At 32.4% G+C, this 24188-nt stretch overlaps 3 protein-coding genes across 5 annotated transcripts; 2 read left to right on the top strand and 1 right to left on the bottom strand.

Annotated features, from left to right (window-relative positions):
- The first annotated feature begins 1824 nt into the window (after positions 1-1824).
- LOC105772829 (hypothetical protein) lies at positions 1825-5411 on the top strand. 3 transcript variants are annotated; one of them, XM_012594295.2, is made up of 7 exons: positions 1825-2219; positions 2777-2818; positions 3757-3876; positions 3960-4195; positions 4308-4344; positions 4750-4807; positions 4916-5411. In XM_012594295.2, the coding sequence occupies exons 1-7, from the start codon at positions 2085-2087 to the stop codon at positions 4990-4992; spliced, it is 705 nt and encodes a 234-aa protein (XP_012449749.1). In that variant the 5' UTR covers positions 1825-2084; the 3' UTR covers positions 4993-5411. The 3 variants fall into 3 exon arrangements, with proteins under 3 accessions (XP_012449749.1, XP_012449751.1, XP_012449748.1); XM_012594294.2 differs by having other exon boundaries at positions 1827-2219; positions 4913-5411; XM_012594297.2 differs by lacking the exon at positions 2777-2818 and having other exon boundaries at positions 4913-5411.
- On the bottom strand, positions 5360-9455 carry LOC105772828 (squalene monooxygenase SE1). The gene is made up of 8 exons (XM_012594293.2): positions 8904-9455; positions 7777-7888; positions 7474-7648; positions 7124-7292; positions 6826-7044; positions 6424-6699; positions 6044-6322; positions 5360-5654 (listed from the first exon to the last, which is right to left on the bottom strand). Exons 1-8 carry the CDS (start codon positions 9144-9146, stop codon positions 5547-5549), a joined length of 1581 nt encoding a protein of 526 aa, XP_012449747.1. The 5' UTR covers positions 9147-9455; the 3' UTR covers positions 5360-5546.
- A 10212-nt stretch (positions 9456-19667) lies between these two features.
- Positions 19668-23788, top strand: LOC105774209 (amino acid transporter AVT6A). The gene is made up of 5 exons (XM_012596611.2): positions 19668-20153; positions 20239-20391; positions 20854-21057; positions 22087-22552; positions 23215-23788. Exons 1-5 carry the CDS (start codon positions 19736-19738, stop codon positions 23351-23353), a joined length of 1380 nt encoding a protein of 459 aa, XP_012452065.1. The 5' UTR covers positions 19668-19735; the 3' UTR covers positions 23354-23788.
- The last annotated feature ends 400 nt before the right edge of the window (positions 23789-24188 follow it).

The raw sequence follows: 24188 nt of genomic DNA, 5'->3' as shown, positions 1-24188 counted from the left end.
TAAGGTCACTAAATTATTACTAAGTTAACGTTTTAGCTACTTAACTTCAAAAAGTTACAAAATGATTATTGAACTATTCGGAAATTTTCATTTAAATAGTAAAACTATTTAAAAGTGTTTATTTAAGTCACTAGTACGATTTAACGATCAGTATGGTAGATCAATACCCATTGGTAAGTAGAATAACATACTTTAGGTCCAATTCGAGTTGACGACCAATATCGGAGACTGGAGAAGATAGTTGTTTGGATTTTGTTTCTCAGATTCATGTCGTTTAAGTTGTTTCATGAAAAACAAAATTGAATTGCATAAAGAGAAAGGGGATGACAACTTTTGATTGCTGCAGATAGGTCGAATAGAAAATGCCATACAATAGTGATTTTAACAGTTGAGTGACTTAAATGATTTTTTTTGAATAGTTTAATGGTCATTTTGTTAACTTTTTAAAGTTGAGTGACCATAACATAAACTTACTAATAACTTAATAACTTTAGGTGTAATCTACAGGGTTTTTTACCAAAATATTACAAAAAAAATAAAAATTACCAAAATATTATAAACTTTTTTTATTTATCAAAATAATACCAAAAAAAAAAGATGGCTGATGGAGGGCATGCAAAAGGCGGCACCAAAGGTGCCTTTCCCATAGGCGGCACAGGACTAAAATGTAATGCTCTAAAGTTTCAAGGACTTGATATGTAAATTTACCATTTTGAATTTTGAAAGTGAAATGGTGCCGCATGTGGGTGTGGCGGCACTAAAGTTGAAATGTGGCTAACTGCCTTCTAAGCCCTCCTTATTTATTATTTTCTTTTTATTCCCCTTCAACTCACTTTTTTATTTAATAAACAAGCCCTCAACCTATTTTTGTAGTTAAATTAGCTCTTAATCTATGATTTTTACTCATAAAAGCCCTTTATTTTATTATTAAAGTAAATATATTTTACCTAAAGTAAACATAAAATGCGAATTAGTTTATACTTTTTTAAATAGCTTTACTTTACAAGCAAATGCCTCTAAAATAATAACAAAATTAACAATAAAATAAGTTTTATACAATATTCAAACAATAACAATAAAAATAGTAGCAACATAATAGTAAAATAGTAGCAAAACAGGGAGAAAACAACAAGAAAATAACATTCAAAAACAAAACAAAAAAAGAGCAGATTTTTTTATCTTTTAGTGAATTCAGGTCGGGCCGGGCCCGGGCCAAATATACCTTACTCGAGGCCCAGCCTCTTTTTTAAACATGCCTTGTCCAAGCCCATTATTTGGGCCTATATTTTTACCCAAACCCTCCCATATTTCGGGTGGGCCTTCGGACTGGCCGAGTGGCCCGACCCATGATCAGGTCTAATTACTACTATTTTGTTGTTATTATTTGGATATCATATAACTCTTTAATTTTGTTATTATTTTAGAGGCATTTGCTTGTTAAGTTCCACTTATCTCAGTCTTATTTAAGTATACATATTTTTAAAAATTTGTTGAGAAACAAGATGTTTTTAGTATTTTTGATTTATTATATATATATATATATATTTAAATAATATAAAAAAGTAATACAGGCGGGCCAGAGTCCGGATTTTAGCATTTATATCCTGATTGGACTTGGACAAAATTTTAGACTATTTTTAGGCCGAATTAAGCCCAAACCTAACAAATGGGCTTAAATTTTTTATTGGGCCCAATCTGACCATGGACACCTCATTCTCAAATAATATTTTTTAGGCCCTCGACACGTGTATCACTGTCGGTGAAATTTGATCATCTTTAGAAATTAAAACTCTAACAAGATCTCTTTTAATTACTGGAAAAAAAACAAAATAGTATAAAAGAGAGAATCAACTTCAAAGGCGGTGAAAGAAACAGAAGGAAGAGAAAAATAAACGATTTAATTTTCTGCATAAATATTATATTTTAAAGAAAGGAAAGAAAGCAAAAGAACAGTCTTTGAAGGGAGGGAAAAAAAAGATCCCTTGCCATGCGATTAGGGTTTGTTGATTGAAATTGAATTGCAGCAAAAGGGATTGTTGAACATATCGTTAATTTGGGGGAAAATTGTAGGGGTTCAAAAAGAAATGGGAGGCGAAGGAGCTGAAAGGGATAAACAATGGTCGTCTCCAAACAAGGATTATAAAGCCAAAGATGATGACCCCAAACTTTGGGGAATTTTCCTCTTTGGTTTAATTGGCGCCACTGCAACCACTTTCGCGGTAAGTTCCTCCATTCCCCACCAAATCCCTTTTTTTGAAGTTTCAATCTTTTAATGGTTCTGAGATTTATATATGTGTTTATTATAATACGATGCATTGTTAGGGTTTAATTTGATTTATTGGCCTTCAATTTTAGACCAAAGGTTAGGGTTTTTTAAGGAATGGGAACAAATTATATTAATAAATTAGTGAGTAACAGTTCCATGGAGGCTCTGAGTCAGATTACATTTTATCCTCTCTACTAAAAAAAATAAGCAAATTAGTCCCTATACGTTAAATCAAAGAGCAAATTAGTTCTTTCTATTAAAACTGTCATCCATTTGCACGGTTTAAAACTGTCGTAGAGTGACACGTTGGATGGAATTTTTAACTAAAGAACTAGTTTGCTCTTTGATCTAGCATTAAGGGACTAATTTGCCCATTTTTTTTAGTAGATGGAGCAAAATGCAACCGACTTCTAATGCAGAGCTTCCATGGTAGTTTTGTCTAAATTAGTGTTTGTGGGAGCAACTATTTGTTGGAATTGCCCATTTGATTGCAGTTACAAAATCTGGCAGGTTAGTCAGCTGAGGAGATCTGTTGATTGGATATATACTCAGGTATATTGAAAACAAGTTCTTTCGCCAATTTCAGCTATTGTAGATTCAATAATACTATAGTTGACAGCATCTTCGTTGTTTTCTTAAAGGGAATGGTGGAAGGATTTTTTTGGTTCTTAAAAGTTTTTAATTTTTTCGCTATTGAATTGCTTCTATAACTACAAATTTAGACTAATGGCTAGTGGTTTTTATGAGAACATAATGTTAATAGGATGATAGGCATTTTTCCTAAGTAAAGATGCAATAGATTTAAAGAGGAAGATTCGTTTCGAAGGATTTGTTTGATACAAAATTATTGCTTTGATACCGTGTGTGCTGCTGCAATGTGCTAAAAAGTGTTATTTTTGTTGTCAAGTTTAAGTACCTTTGTTTTCATTTGCTGATATTTTTGGTAGAAGTATCATGGAGGCTCCTATACTAGGAGTCAATTGCAGTTTGCTTTTTTACTCAAAAATGGGCAAATTAGTCTTTGTCCGTTAGATCAAAGAGCAAAGTGGTTCTTTTTGTGTAAAAATTCATTCGTTTTTATTGTTAAAATTTAGCGTGGTTGACGAATTAACCAAACAGTTACACGTGCCACATGTAGCATATTCTGACTTACAAGAACCAGTTTTTAATAGTAGATTGGATGAAATTTTTAACATAAGGATTAGTTAGCTCTTTTATCTAACGTGTAGGGACTAATTTGCCCATTTTTTTGAGTAGAAGGGGCAAAATGCAACCTGACTCCTAATACAAGGGCTTCTATAGTACTTTGACCAATATTTTTAGATTTAAGGATATGAATTGAGCTGTGTTATGTTTGATTGTTGCCTTGTTGAATTTTTGTACGGATCAATCACTTTTGCTGAAATCTTACTTTGACTATAGCATTTGTTATTTTTTTTCGGATCGTATCTGTTAATCTGATCATTGTGTGTGTACTTGCACCATGAAAGTTAGTCAGGTCAAAATCATCACGAGGAGGAGGTTCTTCTCGAACATCCTTTCAAGAGGAAGCATGGAGAAGGTATAATCGCCGAATGCAAGAAGAGCACGAAGAAGAAATGGAAAGAGTGGTAAGCTTTCGATTGTGTTTCGAGCATTCTCTATATTTTTATGTCATCTTATTGTTTAATTAAATTCCTTATTCTCTTTGTAGGAACGAATAAGGCGGATGCAAAGTGTGTTTAACAGGGAACGAAATAAACACAAAAGGAGCTATGAAACCTGGAAAGAAACTGGTCCCGGTGCTTACCATCAACACTTTCAACGAGATGATTGGTATTGGAAAGCAGATGCATCTTACAGAGATCAAAGAACTAATTACAGGCCACCTCAAAGAGAGCGAGCGAGCTATCCATTATCACATCACTACACGGTTTTAGGTCTTGACAGGTAATGCCTGCTTTTACAGTGTTAATAAATGCTTTTCAATCATATTCATTTTGCTATAGCCAAGAGCTTTGGCACTGGTAATTGACTTATCTTGACTTCCTTCTGTTCTCAGAGCCCGATTGAAACCATATACTGAAGATGAGATTAAGGTATACTGAATTATTTTTAAAATGCTTCTCCATCACTGCATTTTGATATATATGCTCGTCGTTATGTTATTGGCTATATATCATATATATATATATATATATATATATCTTGATCAAAAGTTGACTTGGAATGACTTTATTCATATACTATATAGAGTTAATTGCACCAGACACCCTAAACTATGACCCCCATTTTAAATTGGTCCCCAAACTTCAAAACATGTTAATTACATTCTCAAACTATCGTGTTATATCAAATAGGTCACTTCGTTATCAAATCTTATGTAGTTAAATTTAAAGAAAATTAGAATGTTGTTGCATAACTTTTAAAAGCTAAAAATAAAGGGTTTGGGGATGTATCATTTAACGGTTAAATGATAAAACGACAATGATGTCTATATGCAGACAGCATTCAGGGCCAAGGCGAAACAATTCCACCCAGATCAGAACCAGGATAATAAAGGTAAGATGTTTTGGCCATTCGGCAACTATTACTATGAACCCTAACCATAACACGGTGTTTCTTCAGATTGTTTTTTATTTAAACTTCATTCGTGTTATATTCCAGAAGTTGCCGAGGCGAAATTTAAAGAGGTGATGATGTCGTACGAGGCTATAAAGCAAGAAAGGAAGAACACGAGGGTATGAAAACTGAAAAACCGAGCTACTTTTCGACAAGAGTTGAGTAAGTGTGAAGTGTTAGAAATAGGGATGTAGAATATATTTAAAACCCTACACTTCTTACCTCTACTGATGGATTGGAGTGCACACTCAGCACTGAAAATCATTTTTTTTTGTTGAGAGTTTTAACTCAGTTCATATATTTCATGTTGTATTTCTAGGCTTTTACATCTCAGATGAATAATAGTTTTTTTTTTTTACCGAGAGCGAATAAACCAGAGGGGGTGTGAATTGTGATACTATTGTATTTATCAGAAGGCATAACATACCATGCTTAATTTTACAGCCCTCATTGGATTTCTTAATTCAATTGTATCTTTTACTGAGGGTGAAATTTTTGGATAATTTGATATTGTGTTTGATCAAAGCAAAGCTACATTTTCTCATTCATAATTCATTCATTTTTCTTAGTTGGGGCATTTTCCGGTAAATCTTTCCCCTAACCTTTGAAAAGAGAGAATACGAAATGAAATTTACTAACTATTTTTGTCGTAGCGAAAAAGCTAAATTCTTGCTATAAATTAATTTGCAGGAGGTGCTCTTCTGTAATATGCAGGAACTGTCGCTGGGAAGAACATTTGCCTAACTCCCTCTGCCTTTATGATAGGGAATATGATTCCTGATGCTCCCTGAAATTAAATATTTTACATATTAAATAAACACAGATAAACAGCTAGATCTATGAGGGTAGAATTGGTTTTAAATCAAATCAATTTAGATCAGTTTCGAGTTATTTCAAATTAAAATCTTCAGATTCGAGTCAGTTTATGGGTTAAAATCAATTTGGTTTCAGATCAATAAGGTTTTTTGGATCGAGTCATCTGAAGTTATTTGTTCTAACCACATTTCGAGTCAGTTTATGAGGTTTTTTGTGTTCAATTTGTTTTCAGAATTGAGTTTTCACGTTTCTATGGTTTAGTTTGTGTTCAAATCCTGATTTTTGTAAAATTCGGATTAAAATTGACGAGTTTAGAGCAAGTATTGCCAAAGGATAAACAAAAATAATCATAAACCATACCGAGATGAGTCGAGCTCCAATCCAAATTCGTTTAGGTGAAGGGAATGGCAACAGTAAACGACCGACACCGTATATCGCCACCGCAAAGAAATGCAGAACCAAGCTCAAGGGGCGAGGGTTTAAACCTGAGAGCAACGATATTGGACCTGTTGAGAATACACCCCCAAGGCTTAGATAATCGAAACAAGCCTGTCGCATTTCCTTCCTTGCTTGATCAGGTGATGCGCAGAACACTTTGTACAATGCACCTGCCAATGTATTGATTGTAGATGCCACAGGCTGCAAAAGAAGAACGTTATTGAGCCTTTGTGCGTTAGATTATTTTTTTAATCGATCCGACTAATCGCAAATGGTAATTGAGCCTTATTCATATGGTTTACCTTACGCAAGGTGTAAAATGATTCTAGATATTTACAGAGTGTTGGTGCATCATTGAGGTCACGCAGAGGCTTCAGTAGATCACGAAGAACAACAATATCGGATAAAGCCACAGTCATTCCTCCGCCAGTTAATGGATGGCGCATGTTAAATGCATCTCCCATTAATAGGGCTCCGGGAGTGGGATAAGGAGAAGCCGGCATGCTTCTGTTTGGCATTGTCCTAATATTTCCCTTATCAACAGCTGCTACAAATGAATCGTAAATTTCCGGTGGAACCTGTTATATATTATGCAGGCACATTGTCAAATCCAAGAGAACATATGTTAAGCGTATTTTGAGTAAAGAACACTTTCTATAAAAGAATAAAGAAAACAAATATGCAGGATAAGAGCAGTTAAATACCTGAGGAGCCACAACTGTCTTCAAATAATTTGCCATCTCCCCATTGGCAATAGAAGGAACCTTTTGACCAGGTACATCAACGAGACAACGAATCTCTGTGCTGCTAATAGGATAGAACAAAATGGGGGAAGGATCTGCTAGTATAACATGCCCGTGATTTGCGTAAGGAAGATAGCAATTCTCCAGTACCAATCCGACAAAACACGAGGGTACATCTACCTGCAGATCGTATCATTAGGTTTTTTAAGTTTCTAAACTTACTTGACCTTCAAAACAAAGGGTTGATCGGTCAACTCACCTGAGGGTTGCAAAGGGAGCGACGTAAGTTTGAAAAACAGCCATCACAAACAATGGTTAGGGGTGCAAATGCTGTCAATTCACGGCCATCTTTTGTTTTATACTGCACTCCTCTGATAGTCCCTTTTTCTTCAAGTAGAGAAGTAACTACACCTTGCTCTAAACGTACACTGGCAAAAGATGGGGAAAAGGATATAAATACCATAACAGATATATGTTGCCATAATGCTACAACAGGCAGTACAAAAATTTCATAATATTGAAGCATCATCAAAAGAGTTCGAGCAATGAATAAAAACGAACATAACGAATTAGCAAACGATTAATATCTAAAATGGGGAAAAGACATACTTGGGAAGAGAAGCTGCTTTCTCCCGCATCCTCTGTATGAAACGTCCATTGTGGAAGCTCCTGCCAGATACATCTGAGTGGAAATTTTCTAAGGGATAAGAAAGTCGGGTACGTTTCCCATCCTTGAAAAGCGCATAACCAAATACCTGCTGAGCATCAATTTCCTCCACACAATCTGCAGTGAGAAAATCCATAAGGTTTGTTGAACTCATTCCATTGAAATATCAACTAAATCATAACCAAACATTGAGATAGCCCAACTCAAGTAACTTCAGATAGTTAAAAAATTCATTATTCGCCTACCTTCAAGTCCCAACTCAATTAACTTGAGATAGCCCCCTGGTTGTAGCAGTTCCCCAACAATACGGTCAGGCTCTGATAAATCTCTTTCAATCACATGCACTCGACGTCCATCCTGTGCTTTAGACCATATAATCAATTTAAAGTTGAACTTGATATAGCTTTCAACAAGAACAGTCACAATATTTTTATCAAAAAGAATGCTATTATCAAAGATGATGCTAAATTTGCACATAATCATCCCATCTTAAACTGTGAAAGCAAATTAAACCCCAAAGAAAAAAAAGGATGCTAACCGTACACATCAATAAAAGCACACACACAAGGCTTATTTACAATTACATGATTAATACACTGGTATAAATTAAATTATCATAGACAGAAGGTGAACATCAGAACAACGAAGCAAGACCATAGTTAAATCGTAAGGGTTAATTTGGCTGAAAGACTAAATTTGTAAGGGTTCCTATTTGTTGGCCAAATCAGTATCTTAATGAGATCACAGATGGTGATAATAAATACAGGGGAAGACAACTTGGAAAACCCAACACTTGTACATAGTTTTTTTTTTTTTTTAATTACGGCCACAAGAAATGCCAAACCTTGTGCTAGGCAATCTTCGGTTACAGCTAAGAAGCAAAGACTATAGTTAAATTGACAGTGACTGATTATGTAGAAATCGGGTTCTGTAGATTGCTAAATGCTGATAGTAAAAGATGGTTCATTTTATTCAAGTCAAGCTCAGTAGAGGCCTATAATAATAAGATTGGCAAGTGGTAACAAGTAAATACTGATCTATAATTACAAAGCTCAGAAAATATTCCCGAATCATGGCGGACAAGCTCGTAGGTTCTTTTTCAATAATCATGCGGATATAAAAGTTGCAACATACTCTATAAGAGAGCCATAAAAGAAGTAAAATGGTTTGTCAAAAAAAGGGCATGAAAGAAAACAAATATATTAAAGGAAAAAAGAAGAACAAAATGTATAGATGACCGTTCGAGAATCACTTTAAACTTGTTTCAAAGAAAGCCGAAAGAAATTGTGAAACGAACAAGACTTTTACTAGTTCGTGATTGGATACCGAGAAAGCGGAAAAGAAAGAAATAAAAGGAAAAAGAAAAAAGCACCTTGCCAAGAGTGTGAGCGAGTGCGGATCCAGCAACACCAGCTCCAACAATGATGACGTCAGTATCACAACCATCAGCGGATCTACATTCTCCGTCAACAGCCGATACGCTTGTCACCGACATAGTCCTTGAGGAAGAGATCCCGTTCACTTTCCGTCTCTTCAAAACGGCACCGCACAAAGCAAGAAGCGTCGTTACAACCGAGATCCACGCCAACACATAAGGATCCGCCATTTTTCTCATCTTCTCCTCTCCTCTCCTCCTCCAAATGCTAAGCCAAAAAAGAACGACAACGTAGAGACTGTGAAAGCGCAAAAAAGAAGAAATAGGAAAGAGAAAACCGGAATCTCTTTGCTCTGTTGATTCTCTCTTTGATAACGGTGATGAATTTTGGCTGGTTTTTGTTTGTTTTGATTAGAGTGAGACGGTGGTGCTTTGAATCTGAAACGGCTTTCAGCTGTTGCTTCGCTGTGAATGCTTCTTCTTTTCTTTTTCTTTTTTTTTTTCTGTTTTCGAAAACGTTTTAGAGGAAAACAGCACGGGAAAATACACGAGATGGGGTTTAGGCTTTTATAGAGTGTCCACATAACGCAAGGGAACGTAAGTTATATATACTTCTTGCTAATTTGCACCTTCTATGTGGTTGGACTTAAACTACGCATCCCTCGTTTTAATTTGGTTTAATTTGCTCTAGGTCCCTGTATTTTTTGTATATTTAAAATTTAATCTCTCCACTTTTTTATTTTAAAATACTAGTCAAATTGAGATAATGAGAAATTTAACCCTCAATGTTCATATCTTGCTAATTTTCCCGGTTCTACCACTTTGTTTTAATTTAATGGGATAATAATAAATTTTGCTCTTAATGTTTACATTTTTATCAATTAGCTTTTATTTTTTAGCTAAATTTAACTATTAACCTTTTTTTAAAAATCAATTCGTTTTTTAACTAAAATGTTGACTAAAACATTGATTTTATTTTAATAATGTTGTTGTGACAACCCACATGGTAGTCCGATGTACTTCATGTTGATATAATATTATCTATCTTATATGTAACGTCAACAAATAATTTGAAAATTACAAAATTCAAAATTCAAAACAAATTATAAAAATTTCATAAAATTCTAAAATATATAATGAAGTGCACGAGAATTGTCATGCGGTTTGTCATATGCTTAAAATTTTAACATTTTAATCAAAATTGTTGTTGAAAAACAATAATTAGAATCTTTTCAAAAGTTAATGATTAAATTCTACTATTTTTAAAAGATGAGAACTAAATTTAGCTAAAAAATATATAATCCTTAAAAGCTAAATTTATGTTTATGCCCAATTTTATTTAATTATAATTAATTTTGATTTGATTTTGTTGATTTTCGTGATAAACTAGATTTGAATATAATTCTTAAGACGGAAACGGATGGAAGTTCCATCAAAATGAACATTAGGTGTGTGGACATTTAAGTGTGTACTCTTAAGTTGTTTTTTTTATGCTTAATGGTGGGTTTGGATGGGCGGTGTGTTTACCTGCGGTTAGTGTAAAAACAGTGGTAGCGATGAGATTAGATATTGTAGCGATACTGTAGCGTAAGACAAAAAGTAAGCTAAACGCACCACACCACACCCAATCGCCCATCCAAACCCACCCTAAATCAATAAAAGGTAGATACTCGAAATAAAGAGAAAAGATACTTTAGGCAAATAGTGAAATTAATTATTTTTTAGTGTGGTATGAAATTTTCCTTTTGGATGTCTTTATTTATATTTTTGGCCTAACCTTTTAGTTATTTCTTTAATATCATTGTCATATGTACTAATTTTGAATTTCAAATGAAATATGATTTTGTTTATTGTTATACATCTTTAATAGAAAACAATAAATGCACATGATAAATTTTAAATCTTATTTTTAGAAAAGTAAAATATTTATTGAAAATATATGAAAAATGAATTCAAAAAATTATTGGTCTTAAATTAAAGTTTTGAACTTGTTGAGTGATTTTCTCTATGTTTCTACCGTGGCGGTGTGTGTATATTTATGTGACATGAGTATTGTTCATTAATATGACATATTAGGTAGGTTTCATGTATATAGACACGTATCCTACTCTAAACCGAACACGTGTTTATATGGTCTCATGCATGTGTAACTTCGCAATAGACGAAGGTTGATCTGCGAGCTCAATAGAATCCGACCCAAACCAATTTGGGTTTTTGGATCGGTGATGGTAATTATCTTAACAATTTGTTCCCCATTTGATTCGAAGGAGAGTCATAAAGTGACTCTAGTTGGGAACTAATTCAACTAGAATAGAAGTGACGTAAGTAAAACTTACCGAGTACCCCGCGAGCTCAGTTTGCGAGCTCAATAGAATCTAGCCCAAACCCATTTAAATTTTTGGGCTGGTGGTGATAATTATCCTAACAGAACTTTAATTTTATTTTTAGGTAGTACAAAACAAGTTTATTTAAGTGGTTAGAAATACAAGATTAAACTAGCAAGACTGTATAACAAGAAAAGATGTATGTACAGAAGGATTGTTAGTGCTTGTTTTTTATAAAAATATAGATATGCGTGAAGTTGTAATTGGATCAGGTGATTACGGTAAGAAAAAATAGATATGGAAATTAGAAAATAGTTTACGCTGTTCGGAATCTCTATAAATTATCAATAAATTATGTGATTTAAGTTCAGTTCACTTATCAAGTTGTGATCTCACTTCTATACATTCAACTGAGATCACTCTCCCACTATTCAACTCACTTATCAAGTTGCAACCTCTACATCCACCTAAGATCACTATCTTACTAATGCTTTGTTTGATAGCCCATTGGAAATATTAAATCAACTGAAAATTAATATTTTGGATAATTTAATTTTGTTCAAAGTACGTTTGAAAAGTGTGGAAAACAATAAGTAGATAAGGGTCTACTTATCACTTAATGTTGAATTTTGTTCGATTCTTATTAGTTTATTTTATTTCTTTTAACATTATATTTTAAATAAATTACCTTTAACTTTTTAAAAAATTATATTATTTAATCTAAATCCACACTCAAACAAAAAATTCGAGTCTTCACTAACTAATCTTCAATCCATTCTATTTTATGATATATTCACAAAATCAATTACCTTTAATATAAGAACAATCAAGATTAAGATAAATCTTTATAAAGCCGGTCCACATCTTCTTGTGATTACGTATCTCAATACATAAGGTAAATAAATCACACTAAAACTCTTGAAAACTAACTTTATTTAATCTAATCACGTCTACGACTATAATCTAGTGATTTACTTCTCAAATATACGAGTACATCGTCAAAATACATTAACCAAATATGCCAACGAATAAAACAAAATTTATCATACAACTATGTCACAACTTACAATTGACTTGTTTTTATGCCAATTCCCACTCCATCCTATTCCCATCAGCCCCTAGTTTTTATTTTAAGTACATAATTTTTTTCTGTTTTACAAAACGGCCACTTGCATGTTGTTAATTAAATATTTGGTACATCTTTTCTGTATTATTATTCCATGGAGGGAAAACAGCGAGGACCATATATTATATTATGTAAATTGACAGGATGTCACTTAATTAAAGTATTTAATTAATAGGTATTATTAATAATATTATTATCCTTTTGGTTCTATACCAAAATAGCATATAGAGGAAGTGCGTGGGAGATCACACATTGAAAACAAAGGGTCTAAGTCTTGCTAACCCACTAATTGAAATAAAATATTATAATATGGCATTAGTAGGTTTGGTGAAGTAACGCATAATACACTCGGAATTTCGATATTGTTAGGATGAATAGTCACGAATTTCAATTATGAATTATAAAACAAACATGAAAGATACTAAAAATAATAAATTATTTTAATAGGAGGACAAAAAAATCATTCTTGAGTAGAAAGTTTTTATTAAAATATGTCATAAGCCCTTTTACTATTCATAAATTTAGAATTTAGTCCATGTGCTTTTATTTTTAGAAATTGCATCTCTTTTAGCTTTTTCAAAATTTGAAATACAAGCCCAATTGTTAACAATGTTAAATTTGTTGTTGTGACATTTTAAATAAAAAATACTCACTCGGTTGACATGTAACTAAAAAATATTGTAATGAACCTAAATGTAACAATATTAATAGTTAGACATAAATTTTCAAATATAAAAAATAAAGAGATTAAATTTCTAGAAATAAAAGTATAGAGACTAAATTTTCAATTTATGAGGAGTTTAGGGACTTATGGCACATTTTAACCAAATTCTTTTCAACGCTTAAAAGCTTTATGAGCTAAGTCAAGCATTTCATGCATGCACGCACTAAAAATAGGATTTAATTGCACCAATATATTTATTTACTTATTTACTTTATATAGTGAAATCAAGTCAAACTAAGACTTTTAGTGCAAATAGTAAGGGTGTTTAAATTTTGGTTAAAATCGAATTAATTGACTGAATCGATTTAATTTGGTTAAAGGTCGGTTATTAATTTTTTGAAAGTTCGGTTATCGATTAATTTGGTTTAAAATCGGGAAATTAACCGAAGTAACCAATCTTAATAATTAATAAAACAAATTATATGTAGTTTTAATTCGTTAACTTGAATAATTCGTCAAATTAACATTATTAATTTATTTTTGATATGTTTTATATTTGTTTTAACAAAAAAAATAGAAACATATAAATTTCGATTAATTCGGTTAGTTAACCAAATTAACTGAAATAATTCGATTCGGTTAATTTTTTTGAAAAAATTTCAGTTCAGTCAACGGTTAAAGAATTAAAAAGTTCAACTAATTCGGTTAATACTAATTTGGTTCGGTTAACCGTTTGAATACCCCTACAACTAGTTGTGAAATATTGATTTTTTTTTTTGTGAAAGGTATTTGTTTTGCTATTCTACCTTACCAAGTCCCCAAACTATCATCTAGATTTAAAAATAGTTCTCAAACTCTAGAATATTTTAATTAAATATTCAAATTATCAACATTATATCAATTAGGTCTTTCCATCAACTTAACTATTAATTAAAACATTAAAATACCAATTTAGATTTGACATGAACATATTTAAAACACGTGGATCAAATTATGCAAACGGAAAGAACACATGCTCACAATTTGATTAACTTATTTCAAATATACTCCACGTTTAACACCCAAGGTTGACAAAGAAAAAAACCGATTGAAACATTATTAACACTCTAAGGTCTTAATTAGAACATTTTAAAGTTTAAAAATTAATTTAACAACATATTCATGCTTTAGAGTCCACCCATATCGAATATCTACCAACTTGCTTAGCTTAATTACTTCTTCGAGAAAGTTGGGCAAATCTACACTTGGATTTTGGCCATTGCTGCCTAACCATCTATCTTTAAGATATTAATATTTCATTCGAAATTGTGATGAGAGGGATTCATGGTGGTAAGCATGGGTTGATTATTTGTTTGTGTCAAATTATTGAGTACATATATAAATGTTAAAATATACTCTAATTCTCTATACACTTCATACATTTGGAATTTTGTCTCCTGCTTTTATTTTCAGTAATTTAATCCATTTATTTTCTGAATTTAAAATTCAAGTCCACTTGTTATTGCCCTTAAACCCTAAAACTCTTACGACATTCTAATTATATATAACCAAGTAATATTTCAAAAAAAGTTAATGATATTAACTATTTGGACTAATTAATAACATTATAAAAATACGAGACCAATTTATTCTAGAAATTAAAGTATAGAGATTAAATCTTAATTTTAGGCATAATAAAGGGACTGAAACTAAAATTTAACCATTTTTAAAATGTAGAGAGAAAGCATACACATTTTGTACTTTGGAATTTAGTCCTCCTGCTTTTATTCTAAGGAATTTAGTCCTCTAGTTTTCAATTTTAAGAATTCAGGTCTCATTGCTACCATCATTAAAATTCTTCTATTAAATTATTTAGTGTCTCATTTTGAATTTTTTTTTTTTAAATACACTTGGTAGATGGTGGAGGGGAGGGGAGGGGACGAGGTGGGGATTTTGTTTTATTTAATATTATTATATTTATATTTATATTTATTTAATATTAATATTAATATTAATATTAATATTAAATTTATTATTATAATTTTTAAAATATTTATGTATTTTATATATTCCTTTAGGATAAACTTGAGACCATCTATAAATTTTGAGGGTTAATTTTTAAAATTTATGACTAAATTGATGTAATATGTAAAAGTTAAGGACTAAATTTGTTATTATTTGATTTTTAATTGACACGGCAATTTTTCATTTGTGATTTTAATGGCAAACGATGTAACATGGATGCTTAAATTGCAAACATTCTACTTTGGATGCCTAAAATGAAATTTGTTCATAGTTGAATAATTATATGTGTAATATACCCATAATAATAATTGTGGAACAAAAATATGTTTATAGTTTTTCAATGAAATGTTACTAACATGATTGGTTGGGCTTGAAATTCTATATATATATATATATTTGAACATTGAACTGTTGGTCTCTGCTTATATCAGAAATCTATTTGTCCCCACTTGAAAAGATTGCATTAGAATTATATTAATTAATTATATGATCTTGGTGAGGTGTTGAGTACTAAAATTTGTACATTTCGTGTGGAATTTGTTTTAATTTTTATTATTATTTGGTTCTTTTTCTTGATTGGGAATTGTTTTAGATGGTCCCCAAAGATATTGCTAAGCATGAAAAAGGCACACTAAATACGAAATTTTCTATTAGTCCCTTCCATGGCACCCAAAAATGCATTTGAAGCTAATGGACTCTGGGTGCTGTTGGTAAAGATTGATGTCCCGAATTTCGAAGGTTTCAGGTTCAAGTCCTATTATTTGTAATTGTGATGTGTGAGTCTTCTATTCACTCTGTGTGTATGCGTCTGATTTTTTTCTAAATTGATTCGGCTTTTATTCAGTTCTTTATCTATTATACATTATATCGACGGTTGTGATTATTGCATATTATTCTCGTTTGGCTAAATTTCAATTGAGCATTGCTTTGTATGGTCCCCAAAAATGGTGTTTTCCACAGTAAATTAATCGATAAGGACTTGGGTTTAGGGCTGATTCAATTTATTCTGTTCAGGACTTCCATTGTCGGATGCTAGTGGTGATGTGTTTGTTTAATGTTTTCTTTTTAATTATAAGTTCATCCACTGGTTTTACTTGTTTGTCATTTATGATGTTGACTAGCCAAACAGAGACGATTAAATCAATTTTTTTAATAATTTATTTAATCAAACTGATTGAACTACTTGAACCGACGAATTGATGACCTGACCAATTTTACCACCAGCCTAGTTTCGAAATCTTGAGGCAACTCCAATACTTTGTAACCTTTGCCCCATTGGATGCTTGATTAAACCACATTTCAAGATCCAAGGCACTGCCTTTTTTTTCGCTTTTTAACAAAATTTAATTTAGTATTTAGTATTTAAATTATGTTAATTTTCTTTTAAGTCAGTATCATTTTTTTATCACAAGTGGTATTTAAATTATTTTTTATTAACTTATTTTATATCAAAATGTTATTTTTGTTAAAAAAAATAGACTGCTACATCATATAGACATTAACAAATATTTATTAAAATTTTGTATTTTTTTACATGATTTTTCTCTCTTTATTTTTTCCCCATTTTTACTCCTCTTTTTTTTTTCTTTTTTCTTTCTTTATATTATTCGACAATGCTGGTAATGCTCAAAATTCGTCCTTTCAAGGTAGAGACGTTGGAAATTAATTTTGGTTTTCAAACTTCACTACATACTTGCTTGACTGACAAGATTGAAAAAGCTCTTTCATCGATCAAAACCAATGTTTTTAGAATCGGATTTGATAGAGTAGTCAAATTGGGAATCGACTACAATATTGGTCTAAAGATAGAGATTGAACCGATTGACTTGCGAACTGATATAGATGAGTTGAACCAAAGCTAAAAAATAGATTGAACTAGTTTTCTCTATTTTTTTTATTTTTATGATTTTTTAATAATTTATTTAATCAAGCCGAACGAACCTATCAAACCTAGAATTGATGGTTTGATCGATTCAACTTGTAGAAACCCAAGATGAGACGAAGAAAAGAAAAAAAATAAAGTAAGAAGAATAAGGTTAGTATTTGGTACATTGGTAGTATAATTTTTTATTTCACAAGCAATCTTAAAAAATTGTTCTGTGCCTTTTTTTCTTAATATTTATTTATTAATATTTTATTATTTCTCTACACTTATCAATCCCGCCAGGGGTTTAAAACTTAGTACCAAATATTTTTCCAAATATTATTCCATCTCTCTCTATATATAAAAGAAAATAAATTTTTTGTCCTTTTGCCATATGACAATTTTTAATTTTTTAAATAGACTTACCGATTAAACTAATAAAGGTACCAAATTAAAAAAAGTAATTTAGGTACCATTTGTAAAAAAAAAATTAGATGCCAATTTTTTTTATAAAAACCATAATTTAAGTATCAATTTACATGTTAAGCTTATTAACAATTATAAATTTACATTTGAAATCACATTTTTATGTTTAAATAGGAAATGTTACTTTGAACCAATAATATAATATTTTTTTGATATATAACATAATAAAGCTTTAAGTTAGGATTACAGCAGAACTAATTGTCGTCAAACAATGGGTATGTAGCGCAATGGGTATCATCATCTAATAAACCCCTCACACTCTCTTATGGTTCCTCGTGAATAATGAAGTGATCCATTTTACCTCAGGCCTCTTTAACTATTAGTCTCTCTCAGTATCTGCCGAAATTTCACTTCTCAATCTTTAAGACATCAGTATTGAATGAGCCTAACTTTATTGTAGTTATTATTTGCTGCTAGCCCATTTTGTAAGTTGATACCAAAACTGAATTATCACTCTCAATCTCCACTCTACGATACCCTTTTGACCAAACAAACTTTAATGTCTGAAAAATATCTGATAATCCCATCACCATTTCAAAATCCCCCATTCAACTACCATTCAATCCTCTCGCCACTCTACTTATGGCAGCTCTTGATTTAAAAGTTGACACTAAACTATCAACATTCACCTTCAGCCATCCATGACACTTAACTACTAATGAGTAAAGAACCAAACTCTCCAAATTTTTCTCACATAAAATTTATTTGTATATTTACTTATTGTCAATGTGTATTGTTCTTCTTCATCGTCATCATTATTAAGAATAATTATTCAGAATTCAAACAGTGAAATTAAAATTTTTTAGAAGTTACCATGTGTACAAAAAAGAAACAAACAAAGAGACAGTAAAAACCCATTTCGATAAATTCGATGAAATTGAATATCGATTCACTATTAACAACATTCTCATACTTTACACACACATATTACGTTCAAAGATCAAAGAGAGTTGTCTAAATAAAGATTTATCACCTGCTCTTTAAAAGTTTGAACCTGAGTGGATTCTATGGGTGAACGATCCTTAACCACTAGATTAATCACGACAATTCCGTTATATGAACAATTTACACGTGGGATTATAGGTAGAGGTGATTGTACGGTTTAATTATTTTTTGTCTTTTCACTTTTGTGTGATTATGTTAATGGATAATATAATTTTTTACCTTTAACTTTGGTATCTGTATTATTTTTTTTGTTCATTTTAACATTTGAACTTGACAACTAGGTCTATTTTATTTTCTAAACTTGAAAAATATAAAAGTTTGATAATGCGACACTTTAATATTGTACCACATCATCACTTGAAAATTAAAAAAAATTATATAAAGTTTCGAACGATGATGTGATACAATCTCGGAGTGTCACATTAAGTGTTTTAATAATTAGATCAATGGTTAAACATGTCAAACCATTGGTTCCCGATTCAACCAATTCGACTGCCAAATCAATAATTAAACAATTAATTAAAATTAAAAAATCTAGAAAAATAAAAATATATTATTAAATTGATTCAACCCATTTAACTATAGATTTTATCCCAATTTTTTTAAATTTTTTTTACCAATTTCAAGCAGTTTCTGAGTCAAACAATTCAAACCCTTTGTTCAAACCATTATATCAGTTAGTTCTCAATTTATCTGATTTGGTCCTATTCCAATAACAATGGTCTCGTCATCTCTAAGCTTAGGGATCAAAATAGATCTAGTTATCAAATTGAAGAACCAAAATGAATCAAAAAAGGATACAAGTACCAAAATAAACCTAATTGAATTTAATTACCAAATTTAAATACCAAAAATTATATTATATCTTATATTAAATGTAGTTGATTGAAATTCTTCTCTAAGGATATAAGTTAAGAACAACTATGTATATTTGATCTTATTTTTCTATTTGAGATGAAGTTTAATAGGTATAGAGCGCTTGTATTCCCTTCTTTTTGGACGACTGTAAGAGATGGAGCCCAGGCTCCTTCACGGGCAAATTCAAATAAACGTAAAGAGCAAGCGGCCCATGTTCACCTTTGAAAGGCAACGGCGAGCCTAGCCGTTGCAAATTTGAAGCGGAATGACGCCTTGTGCTGTAATAAGGCAATAAAAAGCTGGCAGGTAGGTGTCTATTCACTACTGGCTTTCCTTTTACTTCCCGTAACCATGCTGTCAGTCCAGCAGGTCCCTTTTATTCCTTCTAAATCTTCAAAATTCCACGCCATTTATACGTGTCAACACGTTATTCGCCGCCGCGTCAGTTCCAGTGCAACGACATTTCCAACGCACCGTATATAAACATATATACCCCGTCTTCAACGATCGAGGGTCAATTTATTTTCTTCTTCAACGGTTTTTTAACAACCAACTAAAATGACGGTTCTACCCTCATCGGATCGTAAATACCGCCGGAGTCCTCCTCGGTCCCCTCTCCTCCCTCAAAAGCTCGATGACGACCAATCATTTGATGCTCACGGATCTGGCTTCGATGGCGCGTCGACTTCCGGTGCCGTTTTCAACCTCTCAACCACCATCGTCGGAGCTGGAATCATGGGTCTCCCAGCCGCCGTCAATCAGCTCGGCTTAATCCCCGGTCTTCTCACTATCATGTTCGTCTCTATGTTGACTGAATCGTCTATCGATATGATTCTAAGGTTTAGCCGAGCCTCCAAGTCAAAAACGTATTCAGGCGTCGCCACCAATGCTTTCGGTGGAGCCGGCAGTAACATCCTCCAAGCTTGCATCGTCATCAACAACTTGGGCATGCTCGTGGTTTACATGATTATCATAGGTATACTTTTATCAAGCCCTCCCATGTGGAACTATCAATAGCCGCTTGATCTGAATTTGAATTTTGAAATTTGTTGGCTTGGCAGGTGATGTATTATCGGGGACTTCGGTGGATGGGTTCCACCACGGTGGAGTAATCGAAGAATGGTTCGGCCAACATTGGTGGACCACTCGTTCCGCTTTACTCTTGTTCACCACATTTTTCGTTTTTGCTCCTCTCATTTCATTCAAGCGCGTTGGTAAGTCAAAATTTTAATTTTTATAAGCTCAATACGGTGTAACTCGAAGTGCTAATGAGTGCTCAACCAATTAATTAAACTAATTTGTCACGATGGGCTCCAGTTTGGGGTATCAGCCGTGTTATGAGAGCATAACTCGAAATTGTCTTATTTGGTTATCTATAGGTACTTAAGTCTAGGTATTCTGTAGAACAGATATCAATTAGTATCTATTTCGCAAAGTGCACTCGTTTTTATGTTGTGACATGATTAATATCTTTGGAGGCACACTTGAGTTAGGCAAAACCTAAGTGCCAATAAGACAATTCCGAGTTATGTTTTGAACATGATCAAGCCTCACAGGCTGGGATGGGTCGTGATTCAACTCATGTTGGCCAAAATTCTAAATTGTTGCTATAAAATTGTTGAAGGTATTAACTTTTTTTATTGGGTTTAAATTGTGATGCTTTTGGTTATTTTTAGATTCATTGAGATACACATCAGCGTTGTCAGTTGCCTTAGCTGTTGTCTTTGTGGCAATAACTGCTGGAGTTGTAATTGTTAAGTTGATGGAAGGGAAGATTGGGATGCCTCGACTAATGCCAAAGCTTGTTAATCAGGCATCGTTTTGGAAGCTTTTCACCACTGTGCCTGTTGTAGTTACTGCTTATATATGCCACCATAACAGTAAGTAATGATATACTGTTTTAGTACCTTCAATGCTATTCGTTTTACCATCATATTTTGCTTGTGTATATTGTTTGTTCAAGTTAATTTTCAACCAATACACTGTGTTGATTTACTTTCGCTTTGTTAGTTGGTTGAGTGCATTATCTACATACACAAAACTAGGGTAAGACCAAGTTGACCCTTTTTTGGTTCAATATTACATAGAATTATAAAGGTTTTCTATTAATGCACTATCAGTGTATAAATCGACAATGAATTATGTAATGCTGCATATTAAAATGTTTAACTATCTATGTTTTTAAGGGTTGCTAATGAGGTGTCAATGTGTGGTTCACTGTGAGAGTGTAGATTTATGTATTGGCAGTATCAAATACAAACACAATTATATATATATGATGCACCAATTATTAGGACTGTTAGTATTTTCTGAATCTATCATGAGTATTCTGTAGCAAATTGTTCGTTTTCGAGACTAAAGCTTTGCTTGGTTGAGTGAAAAAAAAAATTGGAAAGATGGAAAATTGAAGGGGTAGAAAAATAGAAAGAAAATATAATTTTTCTTTCAATGGTTGTGCTTGGTAGGAAAGATGGAACAATTGAAAGAAAAAGTAATTTTCTTTCCTTCCATTATTTAAAGAGATTTTGAACAATCATATACTCCTCCCTCGTTTTCTCTTCTCTTACCATTCCAATTTGGAAGGATTGTTTTTTATGCCTTACGATGGAAAATGGTTATATCTTCTATTTTCTTTCCAACGAAGCACATTCAAACTTTTATTCCCAGTTTTCCACTCCCTCCTCCTTTCCTTCCACTTTTTCACTCAACCAAGCATGCCCTAAGAGATATTTAATCTGTTTATATTAGTCCTTTTATTACCATCTTTCTATGCATTCCATTGTAGCAGTTAAATACATGTTGAAAATTGATATTTCAATTTCAAATCTCTTTAGTGTATGATTGCTTTCTTTTATTGCTATGGAGTATTGATTAACACAATTTCCTATTGACAAAAATTCACCTTGCAGTACTCCCTATAGAGAATGAACTTAAAGACCCTACACAGATGAAGTCAATAGTTAGAAAGTCTCTCACATTATGCACCTCTGTGTACATAGCAACCAGCTTCTTTGGGGTAGTCCTCTTTGGGGATCATACTATGGATGATGTGCTTGCCAATTTTGATGGCGACCTCGGGATTCCATATAGTTCATTGCTTGATGATCTGGTCAGAGTGAGCTATGGCCTTCACCTGATGCTAGTTTTCCCGATAGTATTTTTCTCCCTTCGTCTCAACGTTGATGGTCTTCTATTTCCATATGCAATTCCTATTGCTTTTGACAACAAGAGGTTCTTCTCAGTAACAATTGCTCTTATGGGTTTTATACTTATGGGAGCCAGCTTTGTTCCTAGTATCTGGGATGCCTTTCAGTTCACTGGTGCAACTGCTGCAGTTTGTGTTGGTTTCATCTTTCCAGCTGCAATCACTCTTAGGTAAGCAATGGTTATATGATTATGTATAGGCTAAATGCTCAAATTAGGGCCAACCTGTTGGGGCTTGCTCACATAAGGGCCTAACCTTTATAAAAGTGCTCAAATAAAGGACTTTCATGCACTTCAGCCGAATTTGTAGTAAAAATTAGGTGAATGCTAACATGTTTAGAATAAAACATATGATAGTTGAACCAAAAATTGCTTGAAAAGAAGATAAAATTATAAAAACATAATTTGAAACCTGATATATGATATTTGAGAAGCACTTATTTGAACACTTTCAAAAAGGTTTAACCCTTATTTGTACATTTTGAAAAGGTTTGGCTTTTATCTGATCATTTAGAAAGGTTTGGCCTTCATTTGAGCACTTTTGTAAATGTTTGGGCCTTATATGACCATTTTGAAATGTTTGGCCATTATGTGAGCAACCCCTAAAATGTTGGGCAACCAATTTAAGCATTCTTATGTCCCGGTTTTGTTGAATGTGTCAAACATGATTTTATCAATGGCAACATTATTAGTCCCTAAATCATAGATGGTCTACATAATTGAGCCCTAAATTAGATGGTTGGATAAGGGATTTTGATATATGAAATGGCATAAAATTCATATTTTATGAACTCAAAACATCTTTTTCGTTTTTCTGATATGGAACCATGCAGGAACATCCCTGGAATTGCAACAAAGAATGATAGACTAATATCATGGATGATGATCTTTCTTGCTGTCTCAACAAGCACAGTGGCAGTGACTAGTGACATTTATAGCATTTTTTATGTTGATGAAGGAATTACATCATAACAAGATGATTTTACAGGTCTATACTTATCCGGTTTCTGCTGTGCATTGACATAGTCGGTAACTCAACCTAACGAACGGAAACAATCCGAGTTTCTTTCATTCAGTTTATCCTCGAAAACTGACATGATGAATAGGGCATCTCTGAGCAATATGAGCTGTGAAAAAGGGTGAGTGTTGTGGAGAAACTTACGAGGTTTGATACAACCTTTGTTCTATGGGACTATTTAGTTGGTCAAATCTTTATTCTTTAGAGGTAATACATGAATTATGCAATTTTCATGTCTTAACTTTTTACATTTCATATGGTTGGAGGTTTACTTCTGATGAAAACTTTCGCCTACTCATATTTGGACCTTTACAGCATTAGCCGAGCTTGAATTGATCGAGTCAAATTTGAGCTTAATAATACTTGACTTGAACGGCTTACGAATTTTATCAAGTTTTTCATATTTTTATATTATTAAGTTATATTGACCTTAATGTGTGTACTATTAACGTTAAACTTAATTATCGAGCCGAGCTTAAATACAAAAATTGATAAATGAACTTAATCAAATTCGAATAGTTTAATTATATCTCAAACTAAACTTAAACTTAAAAATAAATATTTAATTATATTCGAACTTGGTTCGGCTCAATTACACTTTTAGCCTGATATATTATTGTTGGTTGTTAGGTAGTCTTGAGGATCCGTGGCCTATGGACTATAAGTCTATTATTAACACTTCTATGAATGGATTTTTTGGGCTCGTTTTTGTTGAGCATTTTCTAAAGCTGGTGTAAAAAGCTGATATTTTAATTTTCACTTGTTACATAATTTATAAAGATAAAATGA

This window comes from Gossypium raimondii, chromosome 6, assembly GCF_025698545.1.
Source record: "Gossypium raimondii isolate GPD5lz chromosome 6, ASM2569854v1, whole genome shotgun sequence".
Taxonomy (NCBI): Eukaryota; Viridiplantae; Streptophyta; class Magnoliopsida; order Malvales; family Malvaceae; genus Gossypium; species Gossypium raimondii.
The sequence above is the reverse complement of the archived record's forward strand: the minus strand, read 5'-3'. Positions and strand labels throughout refer to the sequence as shown.

Excerpts from the sequence above, each read along its gene's own strand:
- LOC105772829 (XM_012594294.2), top strand. The coding sequence starts at position 2,085 with ATGGGAGGCGAAGGAGCTGAAAGGGATAAACAATGGTCGTCTCCAAAC. Across the intron at positions 2,220-2,776 it reads CCACTGCAACCACTTTCGCG|GTTAGTCAGCTGAGGAGATC; the intron begins GTAAGTTCCTCC and ends AAAATCTGGCAG. Across the intron at positions 4,345-4,749 it reads ATACTGAAGATGAGATTAAG|ACAGCATTCAGGGCCAAGGC; the intron begins GTATACTGAATT and ends GTCTATATGCAG.
- LOC105772828 (XM_012594293.2), bottom strand. The coding sequence starts at position 9,146 with ATGAGAAAAATGGCGGATCCTTATGTGTTGGCGTGGATCTCGGTTGTA. Across the intron at positions 7,293-7,473 it reads AAAGCAGCTTCTCTTCCCAA|TGTACGTTTAGAGCAAGGTG; the intron begins GTATGTCTTTTC and ends ATCTTTTGCCAG. Across the intron at positions 5,655-6,043 it reads TTGGAGCTCGACTCATCTCG|GGAGCATCAGGAATCATATT; the intron begins GTATGGTTTATG and ends ATTTAATTTCAG.
- LOC105774209 (XM_012596611.2), top strand. The coding sequence starts at position 19,736 with ATGACGGTTCTACCCTCATCGGATCGTAAATACCGCCGGAGTCCTCCT. Across the intron at positions 20,392-20,853 it reads CATTTCATTCAAGCGCGTTG|ATTCATTGAGATACACATCA; the intron begins GTAAGTCAAAAT and ends GGTTATTTTTAG. Across the intron at positions 22,553-23,214 it reads CCAGCTGCAATCACTCTTAG|GAACATCCCTGGAATTGCAA; the intron begins GTAAGCAATGGT and ends GGAACCATGCAG.